Source organism: Ascochyta rabiei, chromosome 6 (assembly GCF_004011695.2).
Source record: "Ascochyta rabiei chromosome 6, complete sequence".
Lineage (NCBI taxonomy): Eukaryota > Fungi > Ascomycota > Dothideomycetes > Pleosporales > Didymellaceae > Ascochyta > Ascochyta rabiei.
This window is the reverse complement of record NC_082410.1, coordinates 1,738,734-1,755,906: the sequence shown is the minus strand read 5'-3', so window position 1 is coordinate 1,755,906 and position 17,173 is coordinate 1,738,734. Positions and strand designations below refer to the sequence as shown.

General features: G+C 56.3%; 9 protein-coding genes across 9 annotated transcripts, besides 4 other annotated features; 5 read left to right on the top strand and 4 right to left on the bottom strand.

Annotated features, from left to right (window-relative positions):
• Nucleotides 1-136: 136 nt before the first annotated feature.
• Nucleotides 137-1,030, top strand: EKO05_0004497 (uncharacterized protein; the record flags this gene model as incomplete). The annotated part of the gene is made up of 1 exon (XM_038945596.1): nt 137-1,030. One exon carries the CDS (start codon nt 137-139, stop codon nt 1,028-1,030), a length of 894 nt encoding a protein of 297 aa, XP_038800289.1.
• Nucleotides 1,031-2,294: 1,264 nt separating this feature from the next.
• EKO05_0004496 (Thioredoxin-dependent peroxiredoxin) lies at nt 2,295-3,026 on the top strand (the record flags this gene model as incomplete). Its single annotated transcript, XM_038938811.1, has 2 exons — nt 2,295-2,385; nt 2,461-3,026. 2 exons carry the CDS (start codon nt 2,295-2,297, stop codon nt 3,024-3,026), a joined length of 657 nt encoding a protein of 218 aa, XP_038800288.1.
• Nucleotides 3,027-3,453: 427 nt separating this feature from the next.
• On the bottom strand, nt 3,454-4,425 carry EKO05_0004495 (uncharacterized protein; the record flags this gene model as incomplete). Its single annotated transcript, XM_038938840.1, has 3 exons — nt 3,454-3,713; nt 3,784-4,117; nt 4,177-4,425. The coding sequence occupies 3 exons, from the start codon at nt 4,423-4,425 to the stop codon at nt 3,454-3,456; spliced, it is 843 nt and encodes a 280-aa protein (XP_038800287.1).
• Nucleotides 4,426-5,365: 940 nt separating this feature from the next.
• EKO05_0004494 (Phytoene desaturase (3,4-didehydrolycopene-forming)) lies at nt 5,366-7,185 on the top strand (the record flags this gene model as incomplete). The annotated part of the gene is made up of 2 exons (XM_038938847.1): nt 5,366-5,533; nt 5,587-7,185. The coding sequence occupies 2 exons, from the start codon at nt 5,366-5,368 to the stop codon at nt 7,183-7,185; spliced, it is 1,767 nt and encodes a 588-aa protein (XP_038800286.1).
• Nucleotides 7,186-7,331: 146 nt separating this feature from the next.
• Nucleotides 7,332-8,640, bottom strand: EKO05_0004493 (Tyrosinase; the record flags this gene model as incomplete). The annotated part of the gene is made up of 4 exons (XM_038938876.1): nt 7,332-7,668; nt 7,726-8,171; nt 8,221-8,401; nt 8,465-8,640. 4 exons carry the CDS (start codon nt 8,638-8,640, stop codon nt 7,332-7,334), a joined length of 1,140 nt encoding a protein of 379 aa, XP_038800285.1.
• A 724-nt stretch (nt 8,641-9,364) lies between these two features.
• Nucleotides 9,365-11,605, top strand: EKO05_0004492 (uncharacterized protein; the record flags this gene model as incomplete). Its single annotated transcript, XM_038945595.1, has 1 exon — nt 9,365-11,605. One exon carries the CDS (start codon nt 9,365-9,367, stop codon nt 11,603-11,605), a length of 2,241 nt encoding a protein of 746 aa, XP_038800284.1.
• Nucleotides 11,606-11,802: 197 nt separating this feature from the next.
• Nucleotides 11,803-11,851: a tandem repeat.
• An 11-nt stretch (nt 11,852-11,862) lies between these two features.
• On the bottom strand, nt 11,863-14,381 carry EKO05_0004491 (uncharacterized protein; the record flags this gene model as incomplete). Its single annotated transcript, XM_038938752.1, has 3 exons — nt 11,863-12,219; nt 12,283-13,912; nt 14,116-14,381. The coding sequence occupies 3 exons, from the start codon at nt 14,379-14,381 to the stop codon at nt 11,863-11,865; spliced, it is 2,253 nt and encodes a 750-aa protein (XP_038800283.1).
• Nucleotides 13,957-13,994: a tandem repeat.
• Nucleotides 14,212-14,240: a tandem repeat.
• Nucleotides 14,263-14,309: a tandem repeat.
• A 662-nt stretch (nt 14,382-15,043) lies between the features above and the next one.
• On the top strand, nt 15,044-15,982 carry EKO05_0004490 (uncharacterized protein; the record flags this gene model as incomplete). The annotated part of the gene is made up of 1 exon (XM_038945594.1): nt 15,044-15,982. One exon carries the CDS (start codon nt 15,044-15,046, stop codon nt 15,980-15,982), a length of 939 nt encoding a protein of 312 aa, XP_038800282.1.
• A 421-nt stretch (nt 15,983-16,403) lies between these two features.
• EKO05_0004489 (D-stereospecific aminopeptidase) lies at nt 16,404-17,134 on the bottom strand (the record flags this gene model as incomplete). Its single annotated transcript, XM_038939073.1, has 2 exons — nt 16,404-16,936; nt 16,993-17,134. 2 exons carry the CDS (start codon nt 17,132-17,134, stop codon nt 16,404-16,406), a joined length of 675 nt encoding a protein of 224 aa, XP_038800281.1.
• Nucleotides 17,135-17,173: the final 39 nt, after the last annotated feature.

The window sequence follows — 17,173 nt, the reverse complement described above, 5'->3', positions numbered from 1 at the left end:
ATGGGAACCGTGGCCTCTCAAGTCTGTTAGCGCGAGCCGAGGCGATCCGCGGGTGCACGTGCGGTCGCGTTCGGCGGTACCTGGTTGTGTATCAACACTGCGCAGCTTGACGTTTGCGACAACGACGCCCAACGACATGTCGACGACGGACTCTGCTGAACAATTGGACGCTGATATCAGTCGTCTGCGTGCCCGTGTAGCCAGACTGAAAGCACACCGCGCGAACCTGTCTTCAATTTTCCTCTCACAACCCCATCTCGTGTCGCGTCTCGGTAACGATACGACCGCGAAGCGCGTAGTCGACCAGCAGTTGAAACGAAACCTCGAGAACATATATCGCGCCTGTGCAGGTGTAACCGCATACAAAGTCAAAGACCCTGACCCGTACGCGGTGGACAAGGGTGCCATACTGGGTGTTGGCATCGAGGCGCCCGTCAACGGCAGTTTTGTCGACACCTACCATGTCCTCTTCACGCTCAGAGAGTATGGGAACTCGAAGCGACTGCGAATCCACAAACACACCATACCAGCATGCCTCCCGCTACAGCAGCTGGCCAACAGGTGGTTACCGCAAGGCACGAGAAACGTGGATGGCGCAAAGGACGCAGAGCAGGATCTTGTCAAGTTTGGACGAGCATTGAGGAGAGAGCTGGTCAGTTGGCATATGCGTCTCCAGACTGTTCAAGATCTGAGGAAGGAGGCAAAGCTCCCCGATGCCCGGGCAGACGATGTGGGAGACCATTTCGCCTCTGGTGGCAAAGTGCTAAATGCGTTCGTGAGCGATGACAGTTCAGATGCCGAGGAAGAGGATGGCAATGGGCCAATCCGCATGCTTGAATTCGAGACAGATGCGGCCGTTCGACAGATCACCATCACTTGGTCAGATGGACGCACTGCCGTGCTAGTGGTGACCAAGGACGGCAGGGTTGAGAAAGCCGTGTGCAGAGCAAGAGATGGAGGCCGAGATGTCATGTCAGGTGCAAAGGCTATTGGCCCGCTCAACGGTCTTTTACGTAGACTTTCATCATAGTCCAGATTAGGTTTCCTCGGTTTCACGAGCAGGCGTTCGGCGGTGTTTACGATACCCAGGTCTCAAATGGACAATGCATGTACTCCACCCGGACTCCATGAGACAGCACTGCATTAGGCGTATACTTGTGACACAGATTGCGCAATGATTCTCAAGCTAGTGAGGTGCTCGAGTCCGCCATCGATCGGTGCTGGACGACGAGCAGGGCGTGACCCAGTGCAGTAGAAGCCCATGTGCTTCCATCCGTAGCAAACCAGGAAAACCGGTCAACGCGCAATCAGCACACGAGGCTTTGTAAATGCCCCGGACGAGAACATGAGCACCTTTGTAAGGATTCTCATGACTCGGGATGCCGAGGAACTGGCCACTCGCATCAAACCACGAGTCCACAGCAGCAGTGCCGCTCCACATGTGCATTCCCACGCCTGATGGAGTCGATGCAAGCGTGGGAAGAACCGGCGAGACGTGCCGGTAGCAGACAGGCATCTGATAGGAGATATGCCCACACTCGCGCGCTCTTTTGGTGTGTCGCGTCCACTCGCACGTACATTGCGCGAAGCCTCGTGACTGATAGGCGAGGCGACGGCGCTTTTCATCAAGCCACCCTGCCGCGACTGGGTGCAGGTACCGGTACCGCGGGCTTGCAAGGATTCGGACAAGACAGGGCGCAACACTATACCTAGTAGGCCGTGTTCCGTGTTGGCTTGTCGTGCTGCAGCAGAGCCGCAGTGGCATGGTATGTGGGTCATGTCGCTATCAGATGCCCGCTTCAGCACAATGCGGTCTGCGACTAAGGGCAGATAAGTGGACACAGCATTGCGACATGAGCACTGTGTAAGCAGGCTTGCCTCGACCATGATGCCGAAGTCGCCGATGACGGAAGTTTTGTAACGGGCCGCTGCACATGCTCGTGGTCTGACAGGACCAGTAAAAGCCTTTATCAAACGGCTGGTTCTTTCCACCGGGTTCCCTCCTGCACTTAAGGTTGCTGTTTAAGTTCACTGCTCCGAGTCCGCCACACTGACGACCGACACCTATATACGCCCTAGGCTTAACTCGGACGCGCTTTCGGACATCTTGTCGCAACTTATCTGCTAATACCTGCTCTTGCAGTCTTTTGTCTATTTTCTTCTACAACCTAAGAACCTTCAATCGCTTCCTACCGAAGCTGCGCCAGCCACAGTAAACAACTAGGCCTACCAACCGACCGTTTCTGACATCGGACCTCCGACTCCGTTGCGCTACTCGAGCTCCAGCCACAGCCATGTCTTTCCCCGCCTACACACCCAAGGCCCGCGTGCAGAGGCCTGCGCCCGCCTTCTCTGGCACCGCCGTTGTTGACGGCACCTTCGAGGGTTCGTCTACCATTCTCGTGTTTAGCTTTCGCAGCTTCCAATGCCACACGCAAGACCAGCACTGACACCCCGCAGATATCAGCCTCAACCAGTACACAGCCAACAAGCAATGGCTTATCCTGGGCTTTATCCCCATGGCCTGGACTTTTGTGTGCCCGACCGAGATCCTCGCCTTCAGCGACCGTGCCTCCGACTTTGAAGCCCGCGGCGCCCGCGTGGTCTTCGCATCCACCGACTCGGAGTACTCGCTGCTCGCATGGACCAGCGCATCCAAGAAGGACGGCGGCCTGGGCAAGGTCAACATCCCGCTGCTGAGCGACAAGAACCACGCCATCAGCAAGGACTACGGCGTGCTGATCGAAGAGGAGGGCATTGCGCTGCGCGGCCTGTTCCTCATCGACCCCAACGGCGTCCTGCGCCAGATCACCATCAACGACCTCCCCGTCGGCCGCAGCGTCGACGAGGCCCTGCGTCTCATCGACGCCTTCCAGTTCACAGACAAGTACGGCGAGGTCTGCCCCGCCAACTGGAACCCGGGCATGGACACCATCAAGGCCACTCCCGAGGGCATCAAGGAGTACCACGGCAAGAACTCGGACGAGAAGATGTCGGACGCAAAGGTCCCCAACGGCACCCACTAGAGCGCACTCCCTGTTTTGCATTGCTTGAATCCCGCATGGCGGACGGCGCTAATATAGACTTTTGAGTTTGGTGACACGGCTCCTACATCCTAGCTTGAGGCAGGTGTGAGTCGCTGTTTGTAGACCGTAGAGTGACAATAGACTCTCCACATGGACCATCATGCTGATGCTTGCACAACTACACTTCGAACACGCTGCATCTAGTGATGTCCTGGAATTAAGATACAGCACATCTTCTCCTCAAGCATATGCTTGAATTCATTGCAGTTGCTCGTTCTTGAAATCACTGATTATTCGTTCTTGAAATCACTGCAGTTATTCGTTCAACATTTGTTTTCATTATTCATGTTACTTGGAAGTCTTGATTGTTTTGCATCACGAGCATGGCAAGGTCAATGTCCAGCATCCATCACCACCCAACGTCCATTCACTGCTTCTCGGTGTGCTCCCAGCCGAGAATCTTCTTCGCTTTATCCGTCGTCCAGAACGCACTGTTGCCCTCCAGGCCCTGTCTTATCTCCGCGTCAGGGTAGTGCTTCTTGGCCAGCTCCTTGGACGGCGTCTTCTGTGTTGTGTCAGGCGCAACGACGTTGAAGATCTGCGCGCCCTCGTAGTTGTCTGCTTTTTCAAGTGCGGCGAGACAGGCGCGCGCCGTAGCTTGTGGGTGCACCCACCCCCATAGCTGGCCTAAACATGTCATCAGCATACAGAGCACAAGCAAAGACGGAACAGAATAGACAGGGAGAAGGGTACATACCAACAGCAGCCTCCTGCCAGTTCTCGGCGTGCTCGTCCTTGACGTCTTTCTTCGGTGCCACCTCGTGGATGCGCATCAACGCAATCTTCGTGCCTGGGAACCAATTTACGAATGCCTTGGCCTGGACCTCCGCCTCGTGCTTCGCCAGCGCGTACGAATCCGTAGGGTTAACGGGGTAGTCCTCATCGATAGGGAAGTACTTGAACTTGAGCGGCTGGTTGGCATACGCGAGACCGATTGCGTTGACGCTGGATGCGTAGCAAATCTTCTTTATGCCGAGCTCGCCGCATGCACGGAAGCCGTTGAACGCGCTGTTGACGTTGTTGGAGTGCACCTACACCTCATTGTCAATACATACTTGGTTTTGGGTTATTGCACTGCTGAGCGTCATACCGTGTGGTCGGCCTTGTCGACGGGGTTGGGGATGGCTGCAAGGTGGATGACTGCATCGCAGCCTTTGAATGCTTTTACCGTCGCATCATAGTCAGACGCTGCGTCCGCTGTGCGCATCTCGGTGTTCTCAAAACCGTCGTTCTGCTCATCGGTACGGTTCACCTGGACTGTAGAGTAACCTGCTTTGGCACATAGCTTGACTACCTCTTGTCCAACGGTGCCTCGGGCTCCTGTGATAGCGATCTTCATTGTGGGCGTAGTTTCGTTTATTTGGTATGATCGAAGATGTGGTTGGTATTTGCAGGGTGGTGTTGAGACTTTCAACCTGCAGCTTCCGCATTTGTAAGTTTACCCATTTGACGAGTGACGTTGCTATGAGGTGAGGCCCGAGAGCTACCGTCGTCAGCGTAGCGCAAGCGTCATTGCTCAACATGTCTGGCCACCTCTGGTGTCAATTCGGATGCTCGGCCTAAGTTTTGTGAGACGATAGGTAGGCGATGTAAAGTGAATTTACCGAGTAGATTACACCAAATCTCACCTAACTGTGTTGCCAATGTAATGCTAGTCTGTCTTTACTAGTGTCTGCTGATCCATAGCACTATCTTATGTATTATCCACCTTGTCACTTACAAAGCTCATTCCGGGTATGAAAGTTGATTTTTGAGTCGTAGTTCTGAATACAATTATTGTGTCTAGGTCAGTTGCTGCTTTCATTTGCACCCTTCAGAGCACCCCAATAGCGGATATCGTACGACGTATAGAGAACAGCAGAGAAAAACATGCAACACTCACTCCCTGTAGTGTTGTGGCCAAGCAGATGGGCTGTCTATCACAGCGCCTATTCAAGAAGAGTGATGCACATCAATGCTCGGCAGAAGCCGATTGGATAACTCGGCAGCAAGCGTAGGTCGATGCGGGCTCAGACAGACATTCAGCACATTACAGTTTCAACACAATTCGTAGTCGCAAAACTGTCCTTGATCACATGCTATCGGCAGTTGCGATGGCTTGAAGGAGTGCTATCGCGTGGCTGCGGCTCTTTCGGGGCTCCACTCGCTACTGATTCACTTGTCACAACGTCATGACTTGGTGAATTCGGACGCCTGCGCCACTTCGACGACCGCGTAAAGACGCGTTCTTACCACGCCGTTGTTCCTGGCCCTGAGATCGCCAATTCAAATTCTTCGATATGGGAAAACAAGAGTTCGACGCGCGCCCCAGTGTAATTGTTGTCGGTGCCGGTGCTGGTGGTGTTGCGGCGGCTGCGCGCCTCGCCGCGGCGGGATGTAAAGTCACGCTTGTTGAGAAGAATGACTTCTCTGGTGGGCGATGCAGTCTGATACATCGCGACGGCTACGTATGCCATTTCAAGGACGTAGCACTTTGCGCTTGAGACTGACAGGTTGACAGAGATTTGATCAAGGACCCAGTTTACTCCTACTCCCCGAGTTATTCAAAGAGACGTTCCAGGACCTCGGGACTTCGCTCGAGGATGAGGGCGTTCATCTGGTCAAATGCAATCCCAACTACAACGTCCACTTCCACGATGGCACAAATTTCAAGCTATCGACTGATGTTGCGGTCATGAAAGAGGAAATCGAGCGATTCGAGGGTAAAGATGGTTTCGAACGCTATCTTGGTTTCCTGCAGGAGTCCCACCGTCACTACGAATTGTCTGTCATCCATGTGCTCAAGAGGAATTTCTACTCGCTGTTCAGCATGGTCCGCCCGAGTTTCTTGCGCCACTTGATTGCTCTGCATCCCTTTGAGAGCATCTACACCCGAGCCAGTGTCTATTTCCGCACCGAGAGACTACGGAGAGTATTCACATTTGCAAGTATGTACATGGGTATGAGCCCATTTGACGCTCCTGGAACATACAGTTTGTTGCAGTACACGGAACTTGCTGAGGGGATCTGGTACCCTCTCGGTGGATTCCACAAGGTCATCGAAGCTCTGGTCAATATTGGTGAGCGTAACGGTGTTGAATACATGTTCAACAGCCCTGTCTCAGGGATACAGCTTTCCGACGACGGGAAACGGGCAACGGGAGTAACATTCCAGGACGGCAGGCCGCCTCTCACCGCAGACCTGGTTGTTTGCAACGCTGATTTGACATACGCTTACAACGAACTCCTCCCATCTTCCAGCTATGCCAAATCCCTCCAAGGGCGCAAAGCCTCGTGTTCAAGCATATCCTTCTACTGGGCACTCGACAGACAATTCACCGAACTCTCCGCACACAACATCTTCCTTGCCGAAGACTACAAAGAGTCCTTTGACAGCATCTTCAAGAAGCACCTTATCCCCGACCAACCGAGCTTCTATGTCAACGTACCCTCGCGCGTCGATCCCTCCGCAGCACCCAAGGGATGCGACTCTCTTGTCGTTCTCGTCCCTGTAGGCCACCTCGAAGACTATGGTTCAGACTTACACAAAGGCTCCAAGGACAATGCAGGGAGGACGCAAGACTTCAATTCGATGGTGCAGATGGCGCGCGACACGATCCTCAAGACCATCGAAGCCCGCCTGAACATCGACATCCGCTCCCACATCGTCGACGAAGTCATCAACACGCCCGTGACCTGGAAATCCACATTCAATCTCGATCGCGGCGCAATCCTAGGCCTCTCGCACTCCTTCTTCAACGTTCTTGCTTTCCGCCCAAAGACAAAGCACGCTTCCATCGAGGACCTATACTTTGTAGGCGCGAGCGCGCATCCAGGAACAGGCGTGCCGATCGTGCTTGCGGGTGCGAAGCTGGTCAGTGACGAGGTGTTGGCCAAGTTGAGGATGGCGCCAAAGAGCATGGATCAGGGGGAGAAGGCCGTGATGAAGGAGGAGTACAGAGTCATGCAGAAATGGGGTGTTCCGCTGAAGAGCCATTTGGACGTGCAGAGCAGGACGGCGTACTCGATCTGGTTGCAGTGGTGGGTGCCGGCTCTGCTTATGCTGATTGCTATCTGGCTGTGGAGTGGGACCAGCCAAGGGCTGAGTGTGCTGTCTTGAGACCATATCGAATTATAGATGTTTAGATTGCGAAAGGAAGAGGAGTTAATATTACTGCTATAATACATCTCTCATAGTTCTGAAGCATGAGTTTTTGAGATACTTTGATCGTTTCGTCGTACTCGCCTCTCCAGCCCTATCCCCCTCTACTTGTAGATGTAACACAACGGCTTATTCCCCAATGTATCAAGCGAATCACCAATCGTCGTAGCTTCGACACCGAGATAGTTTGTCTGAATAAGGTCCTCCAAAGTAGTGTTGCGACTTGGTGGATTGTTGTTCAGCGTAAGTGTGCCAGCGACCGTGTTTGCCTGCTCTTTGTGCAAAGCTTGCCAGATCCAGTAAACCCTGTCCAGCATTGCATGGTGTAGAAAGAAGACTGGATCGACGGGTGAAGAGAAGACGTCTCCGGCGTCGCCGCCGATGCTGAAGTGGCCAGCGGCATGCAGACCGAGAAAGCCGTCTTTGAATCGACCTTGAAGCCTAGATACAGTGTTAGAATCCAATCGTTGGGAAAGTTGAGAATCGAGTTCGGCATACTCATCTTGGAACAGCTTGACGTTCTCCGATGCGTCGCCGGCAGTCAGGTTCAGAAGGTTCTCCACCGTGAGCCATTTCGCTGATGCGAATGTAGTCAAATCGCGCTTCAGGCAGCGAGGGTTGTATGACAGACTTCCATTGACCTTCGTTTGGCCCCGCATTGTAGGGGACACAGGCCCGAGGTTGGCAATCATGCCTTTGAATGGACCGCTCTGCAGACAGCCACCTCCTTCTCCTGAAGGAAGGAAGATGGTGCCGGCGCCGCCTACGCTACCGTTGTGAGAGACGTAGGAACCGTCGCCGCTCATACTTGTTGTGGAGCCGTCGAAGACTGGGGACCTTTTCAAGTCATCCTGGTAGGAGAACCAGTTCCAGTACGGCTGGTAGCCCTTGTATGAACATTCTTCTCTCAATGCTTTCTCATAGGAGTAGACGAAGAGCCTATGCTGTAGGACGTTAGGGTCCCCCGAGCCAGGCTTATATGCAGGTACTCACCCAAGTCAAAAAGTTTCCAGTGCCGTGGATTGACAAAGTCTGGTTGATGTGTTGCGCGACGAAGTCGTCGTATCTGTTGCGCGCACCTGGAACCAACGATGCATCAGACTTGGAAGGGGAATTGAGCATGCATTGCACGGCAGTCGTGTATGCTTTGCGCTCCCTGCCTGACATCGTGTCCCTATTTCGTGCATGAGTCTCTAACTAAGCACTACATTACATTTGGCGAACAGAAAGCACTTACCAGTCTTTTCGGACAGCAGCGTTAGACACAGAGCATTCTTCAGTCCCGTTCACTTTGACTTTCTTGAGCGCGGTAATCGCTTGGTGCTGAAGATCTTTGACAGCATCTTGAGGCTTCGTGACAGCTGACTGGACTGTGGCAGCCAGAGCCAGAACTTGGACGAAGGGAACCAACATTGCGATCGGTACAGAAGAACTAGGATATGATGGCTAATTCGTCGTACAGGACGGCAGCTCAAATATTTGTAGTCCACCGGCTCATATCTCACTGCGGCATAGCGCTCTGCAGGCCTAACTCATTAGCGCTGATGCAGCATCCCTGAATACTAAAAGCACGAAGGATGCCCAGCTTGTTTTTCCGAGTCTCAAGCGGAAGAAGTGTCAATATAGCTCTTGGCGTATTTGAATTCTCCGAGTCTTAAGACGCCGGTTCGAGCCGTATTGGTTCTGAATGACGGGCTGAATTGGAGTTGATGGCGGCTACTATGGACAGATATGGTGTATACAGACGTGCTCACGTACAATCTGACAAACACTTACAGGTAGAAGAGGATTCGGCGCCGTGTCAGGAATCTCGACAGCTACGATCAATCAAGCCCTGCGTTGAATGTAGCGGGTGTCTAGACCAGTCACAATCTCCACTAGACAGCCAGGGCTCTGGTGGGGACACCAGGATTTGGACATGTGGCGTGCTAGCATAATCAAGACCTTGAACTAGTTTGTGTATCGGAGCTGCAAGCCCCCTCAATAAATAGTGCAATACACCACAGATTCGAAAGACACTGCGTTCGGGAGAAGGCTTTGGCGCAGTTAAAAGTGATTGGACAAGAAAGGCGCTAGCTTCGCTTCCGCCTAGCTCCTATCACAGCCAACTCCCAAACAACACCTCACTCCTGCCCTGATGGAGCCTCGGATAACGACGTTGCTAGATCAGTCGCCTTACAAAAGAGTCACCCTTGATCCTTCTGTGCTGACAACCACATCGTCGTCCGTTGCTACTCGCTATACTGAGCCCGGAACTAGCGTTAATGACGCACGTCTAAATCGTGATTCTCAAAGCCATAAAGACCATGTTGAGAGCAGGATCAAGACCTCGTTACAGGCGCATTCAAGTGCTCCACTTGCTCGGGTACTGAATGATTCGACGTGTCCGTCTCGCGTCCTTCAGCCTACAGGTGGTCATCAAACCCCCCAGCATGCAGCCTTTCGTATCGGGAATGATGATCCAAGACTAGGCCCTACCTCAATTTCACCAGATGCACGAAGAAGGGACCGGACTCACAACCCTATTGGTATCTCTGGGAGTGATGCTTCACTCATACAGTTGCCAAAGCCACCACAGGCTCTACGGAAGACTGTAAAACGGCCTAGGATACCGCCATTGCTACAGGGTCTGCACCAGCCGCCTCCGCTGCCGCCCAAGAGTAGATTGTTTCCGCCCATCACCAGCGACAGAAGTGGACTCGTGAGCGATGTCGGTGAGCGATTTGGTCTTGGGAATGCCTTTTCCACGAGCAGTACTGAGGAACTGGCCAAAGCTCGAGTCTCGCCACACAAGACAAACGACGCTGAAAGCGATGATACAAGGCAAGCGAGACATGCAGATAGCCCACAAAAAGAATCACATAGATCGGGTCCGGGTATTGGGCCTGCGAATCATCCACCAGTAACACAGACCTCAAGCCAGGCTCGAAGCCAAGTCAAGGCACCGCGGAAGCGAACTAGGTGGACACAAAAAGAGACAGAAGACTTGCTTACTGGGGTCAGCAGGTTTGGTATCGGTAGATGGAAGCAGATCCTTGATTGTACGGACTTTCAATTCCAGGGGAGAACCGCAGTGGATCTAAAAGACCGATTCCGGGTGTGCCGCCCTGGCGAAGGTCTCAAAGTCAAGGTGCCAGCACCCGAGAAAGCTGAGACCAAACGACCCGGTGAGCTTTCTGGACCAAGTAGTGAACCTAGGACAGTATTTTCAAACGACAGCATAGTAGATCATGCCGTCCCGCTAGTTCCGTGGACTACTTCCGAAGAGACGGAGGTTCAAGACTCGGTCAGTCAAGCTGCAACGAGCAAGACGGATGTCCATGGGCCGTTCCTCAAGAGCAAACGTCGAGCACGCCGCGAATTCAGCGACACGGACGACAAGAACCTCTTGAAAGGCTTCAAACGATACGGTCCTGTCTGGCACTTGATGCGCAACGACTGTGAGCTGGGGTTCGACATGCGTCATCCAACAGATCTGCGCGACCGCTTTCGCATCCGGTATCCTGAGCTCTTCTCCCAAGCTGGCTACAAGCTGAAACCCAAGGAGGAGCGCGTATTGAAAGACCGGGCAAGCGAGCCCAAAGCACAGAGATTACAGGCTTCCTCACGTTCCACAGAAACGGCAGATAATACGTCTGATATCTCAAGCCAGGTGGTGGCTCAGCGCAGAAGTGACAAATCGACCGCTCATGCAGCCATTCCCACGATGCCTAACGCACCATCCGTCACAACTGGCGCGCCGGTTGGTACCACATCACAGACCGACCCCATGCGACCTACGTTCGATTTGATGACGGACCTCACCTTTGACGACGACGACGGTGAGCGCAGCCCTATCATATTGAACCGCAATATCCTACAGTGGGCCGACGAGAACTCGTCGTCAGCCATCCCAGCAACAACAGTACCAGCAGCCACCCTGGCCAGCAGCCACACCTCCAGCGATATGCTCTACAACCCCTTCACAGCCAGCGACGGGCTACACATCAACCCACTCGCAACGCTCAAGCTGCCCTCGACCGCGCACTGGAGCTACATGAACCCGCCCTCAGCCGCGCCACCCTCTCTCCCTCCCCCGGGTGCGCTGAAGCACGGATTGGCCAGTCACGCGGAGCACGCAGGGGCCAGTCGCGCTCCCAACAGCATTGCAGGGACGGCAATGATGACGACGCCGATGGCGAGCGCACCTCCACCGAGTAGTAGCAGCACCGTCGCGTCTCGCACGCAGGCAGACATGCGCGCGCCCAACCTGCCCAACATAGTGTTTCCGTACGTGCCGAATGCGAGCGCGCGCAACGCCGTGCACAACCTGCCGCCGCCGGCGGATATCCTGTCGTCGGGCCAAGCGGGCGCGGATGGGTATATTTGGATTGGGTGAGGGTGTGGTGTGGTGTGGTGTGGAAGTCATGATAAAGACAGGAGTCAGGAGTGAGGAGTCGAAACAGCGAAAAGAAGACATGATTTACTTTTGCATTCCATCGCTTCGTTAAAATCGTTCCGTGATGACATTTTTTTTTTAAATGCACGCCTAGGTATCATCCATCTCTGCTTCCACTTGCCCGAACCCAATCCAATTCCATCCAACGAATCCATTCATTCATCGATCCATCCATCCACCCAACCAAACCCCTCCCCTCACCGACCCGTCTGACAGAGCGCAAGACAAAACTCCCTAAAATCCCCTTTGGTCGCCTCTTCGACATCCTCCTCGACCATCCTACCGTACTTGTCCTCGTACTCTGCCTTGACGCGGCCAAGGTGCATACGCTCCCAGTGGAGGCGCACGAGGCGCGAGACGAGCAGCTCGTAGCGCTGCTGGCGCTCGTGTTTGGCGGCTGATGTCGAGGCGGCGGAGGTATTTTCGCGCGAGGAGCGGGCATTGGACGACAACGACGAGGGCTCGATGAGGTCCATGAGCGCGTGGTGCAGGAGCATGGCGTCGCGGGCTGGACGGTTGATGACGCCGTTGAGGATGTGGGCTATGACTTCGCCCTGGGGTGGTGTTAGCTGAGCTCTTGGTGTTCTTCGAGAATCGAAGTAGTGGGCGTGACTTACGACGAGGTTGTTGCTTTTCCGCAGACACTCGCGTGCAAAACTACCCTGGTACTTGCGCTCGTACGTGCGCAGGCACTCGCGCAGATGGGCGTCGCTGCGCATGACGACGACGCCGAGGATGGCGCTCTCGCCGCCCTCGCGCGCCTTGAGTGCCTTGTACAGCGTGTCGACGTCGCGGTTGCGGTACTCGGTCGGCCACACGTCGGACTCCTCCTGTCGCTCGCCTTCGAGCGCCATGAGCACGGCTTTGCGGAACTTGTCGGCCTTGAGCTCCTTGTCCATGCATTTTGTGAGCGAGTCCGAGTAGCGCTTGTCGCGGAAGGTGTCTTTGATGGCTCGGATTTCGTGGTTTTGGCGGCCCATCAGCGCTTCGATGAGCAGCTCCCGGCGCGCCGAGTTGCTCTGGTACCAGTAGTTTGCCCAGTAGCCCTCGCCCTCGTAGCGGCCGAGGGCGGTCACGTATGCGATTTTGCAAAAGTTGCCCGAGGTCTTCAGTTTGATGTGTTTGGCAATGTTGATGCCGCGGCCCTGCACTTTGCAGTGGCGCTTGTACTCGGTGCGGAGCTCGAGCATCTGATCGTGCGAGAGGAGCGGGAGGATGTCGATGAGGGTGTCGAGGTCGGGCGTGCGCGCGCTCAGGGCGTCGACGATGGCGAGGGCGTCGGGTTCGGCATCGTAGACTCGTGCGCGGCGTTCTTCCTTTTTGCGGTCGTTGGAGCGGCGGTCGCGATCCGAGTAGGGATCGTATGGATCTCGGGCGGAGGAGCTGTAGGCTTCGAGGGCGAGCTTGTCCTTGCGCTTCGAGGGCGGGAGGGGGCTTGGTGAGCGGCCTGAGCGCGAGTGGGCGCGGTGTCGACCCTGGACGGAACGCCTCGATTCTCGCGGGGAGAGGCTGTCGAGGGGCTGCAGGTGGTCGATGTCGTCGTCGTCGAGCATCATGGCCTGCGGCATGGGGCTGATGGACTGGTACACGCCCTGGTAGGCTTCCAACAGCGGGCTGGGGGGAGGCATGCCGCCGCCTGGAAAGCCGCCGGGCATACCGCCGGGCATGATGTTCTGCAGGTCGGGCCGGCCGCCGCCGCCTGGGACCATCTCGACCACCTTGCGCCCGTCGTAGGTGCTCGTTGCGCCCGCGCTCGACTGCGCGCGGTGGTGCTCTGGGCGCGGGGAGTGGGTGCCCATGGGCGGCGGCGGGTACTGGGGCTGGGCGAGGGGCGGCGGGGCGGGGGCGTGCGGGACGGCGGCATACTGGGGGTGCGCTGGCGGCGGGTAGGCGGGACTCGTTGGCTGGGCCGTGTGTGTTGTGGGTGGGTGATGGGCGGAGCCGACGACGGGCCGGGCGCTGAAGGTGATGTTGTCGGGCGCGGGGGCGTACTGGAAGCTCGCAGCAGGGTCGCGCGTGGGCGCGGTCGTGTATGCAAACGGCTGCCCAGCATGTGACGTGGGCGTGGTCGTGTATGCAAACGGCTGTCCAGCATGGGACGTGGGCGTGTACTGGACGTTGCCGGCCTGGGCGTAGGCGATGGGCTGCTGGTAGTGGGCGGCGGCCTGGGCGTGCCGCATGTAGGCCGGGCGCTGGTCGGGGGGCAGGTCGGCGTAGTTGCCCATGGTGATGGGCTCGTTCACGGTCCTGCCGGCCATTGTCTCAGTATGTGGTTGCGCGGGGCCTGGGCGAGCGTGAAGCGGGAGGCGTGGAGCTCAGGGCGTGGAGCTCAGGACGTGGTGCTCAGGACGTGGTGCTCGAGTCGTGAAGCTCCCAGCACCAAGCACGATGCCCCAAGCACGACGCCCCAAGCTCGACGCCCCAAGCTCGACGCCTCGCGGAGTACTCACGTCGGATGCACGAGTGGCTGCCTGGTTTCGTACTGCGCACCGTGGGCTTCCATTGGTGCATATTCAGCTGCGCTGTAATGCTGACCCGGCCCAGGTGCAGACGCAGACGCAGACGCAGACGCAGATCCAGATGCCTCGCGCACATGGCTGCGACTGCGGCTGCGACTGCGGCTGCGACTGCGGCTGCGACTGCGGTTGCGCTCCCCTGCACGGCCGGGCGACTTGGAGCGCGACCGTCGCGACCTGTCGTCTGGGCGCAGCGACATGGGGCTGGAGGGCGGCTGGTCGGTGTTGGACAATGGAGAGAGAGGCTGCTGCCTGCCACCCTGCGCCCGTCCTCAGTCTGCGTGCACGGGACGACGCCTGGACCCCATGACTGCGGAGTAGCGCGACAGCGGGGCCTTCAGCTCCTCCAGCTCGCTTGTGCCCGTCCGTGAGGCTCTAACCGTGGTCGAGGGCGGTGAGCCTGCCAGAGCCCGGCCCACACGTCACGCTTGCCCTGTCGATCCGCCGGCGCGTGTTGAGCCTCAGGCCCACAAGTATCGGCAAATCTCGCTGACAGGTGACAGGGGTAGCCGGTCCGTCCGGCGCGGCCATTCACCGCCCCGACCCTCCAACTCGGCATCGTTTTTCCTTCTGGCTCCAAAACACGGCTGCAATGGCTCATGGTCCCAACAATGGGCTGGCAGATGGGCAGCTTCCTCGACGCCAGCGTGCGCGTCTGCTCGCTTCTGGCCACTCGTGCCCCGCGCTCTCGCCCGGCCTCGGTCCACCAGGCGACGCCATGGCGCACGTTGCATGGTGAAGTGATGCGGCTGAACACGCCTATCAGGCTGTCTCCTTGCACCTGAGTCAATGGCCTCCATATGGATAAAGACACCGCCCAACCTGTCGCTTGCTTGTCTGTTTGCCTGATCATTCCTCCGCCATGTCGTCCTCCACAGTTGCCTATCCAAACAACCTCCAGACGCAATCCCGGCTGGTACAACTGCCGCAAGAAATCAAGAGCCTCATCTTCAACCTGTGCTTTACCACCGATGGCGCCGTCGTCGACCCAAGCCCGAACAAAAGCCCTGCCAACGGTCATGTCGCCCGCAGGATGGGCGTGAATCTGTTGCAGACGTGCCGCACACTCTACCACGAGACGGACCGTCGATCCCTGTTCACGCAGAACACCTTCCGCTTCCGCACTGTCGACGGCGCGAGCACATTCCTGAGGTCCCTCGACCCTGTCCACAGCGCCTGCATCTACGATATCGAAATCGACGCGCAGAGTATGCAAGCCAACCACCCCGGCCTCGCCCGGGAGTGGCTACACTACCTCGCCTGGGGAAACGGCCAATGGGACAAGGCTTTGGGCTCTTTGCATGTGGATGCTCCTGGACTGAAGTGTCTCCGTCTGAACTTTGAATCATGGCCCAAGATTGCCATGAAAAGGGCAGAGCTTTGGAATCAGCTCAGGAACATGTTGTCGAAAGTCGAGGGCCTCGAGCGAGTGGTCGTCAAGGGAGCAAGCAAAGGCACCGCCATGGCCAAGCGAGCTCCCTTTTCGCCACTCCACTTCGTTGGAGGTGATGATGTTGGCTTCGACGATCTGGTCCCCCGCATGTGGTCCGCTGTCGGAGCGGCAAACGAGTCGAAGATTGTGAGATGGGCGCGTCAAGACGGCAAACTGGAGCTGGAGGTCGTCTCCATGTCTCATCTGCTCGAGCACCTCGATCCCTACTGGTACGGCCCGTCTGTAAGAAGAAGCCACACGCATCCTTGGCCCGAGAACGGTTCTTGCACCTGGTTTGGCTACGAGAACCGAGATTCAGACGTTACCGACCCTACCACAAAGGGGCTCAATCCCAGCGCCGCCGAATGATGGGTCTCGCCGGGTCCCAGGGACCATGAATCTCATTCTTGTACTTCTGCAAGCCGATAAGCCACCAGCTACAGATGCCCAACGCGAGGAAAGTGAGCAAGCTTCCAAGCACCACGCCCGCGATGAAAGCGCCCTTTCCACCTCCCGTCAGAGTGACGAACACGCCACCCCAAGCAGCTGTGACCAGCACAATCGTGAGGCTGAGATGACCTCGCCATGAGCGAGCTTGCAGTTCGCGGCGAAAGATGGGGAAGAGGCCGAAGACCTCGATGGAAAAAAGGGTTAGAGAAAACACATGTGTGGTCGATGGCAGGCGAGATGCAAGCACAGTAGAAGCCATCATGGCCGAGTTCGTCGAGATAGATGCAGGGAGTCTGTTAGCAATGTCAGCGTGCATTTCCAACTTTCCAAGCCACGCGTCTTACTGTGCCCCGGGCCCGCTGCTGTAGTCGAAGAATACGACATTCATCATGAGCAGCCATGTGCTGATAGCCCAGATCGAATCGCTCGTCGTCGACTTGGTCAACGATTTGAGAATCGGGCTGAGCCCTAGCAAAGCAGCGTAGATCAACACCGCCGACTTGACCGTCGACACCCGCTGCTGATACCGAGATGGCGGAGACGGCACCGAGTCCGAATGCGCCTCAGTTGCCTCGCCCCCGTCCGGCGGCTTTTCGTGCTTGTCATCAGCTGCTTCCAGCTCTTGTCCCTGCCAGTGATCCCACAAAATCCAGGCCAACACCGTGCAAAGCGTCGCCCAGCCTACTACGGACAGAGGCGAGACGTTTCCTTGGATGATGCCGACAAAACAGCAGCAGAAGATGGCGACCGAGGCAAGATGCTGCACAATTATCGTCGTGTCCGCCATGAGCGACCAGAAATCATACGGCTGCAGCCGCGGATTGCGCTGCAGGTGATCAAGAAACGTCTTCTCGTCCGTGTAGTTATCAGGGACTGTTGGCGTCAGTTCAGCCATACTCACACCAGCTCAACACGTCGACTGCACTGACACGGTTGCTTGAACCAGAGCAACTTCTTGTAGTGGCTCTTCGATCTGCGACTGGTGCTGCGCGTCCTGTCTCTTCTTCTCCTACCAGAGCCCGATGGCTTGAAGAATGCATCTACCGGATCCAGAAGTCGGTTAGACTCCATCTTGCCGCCCACGTGCAAAGAGCATGTCTTGGTGTTGTT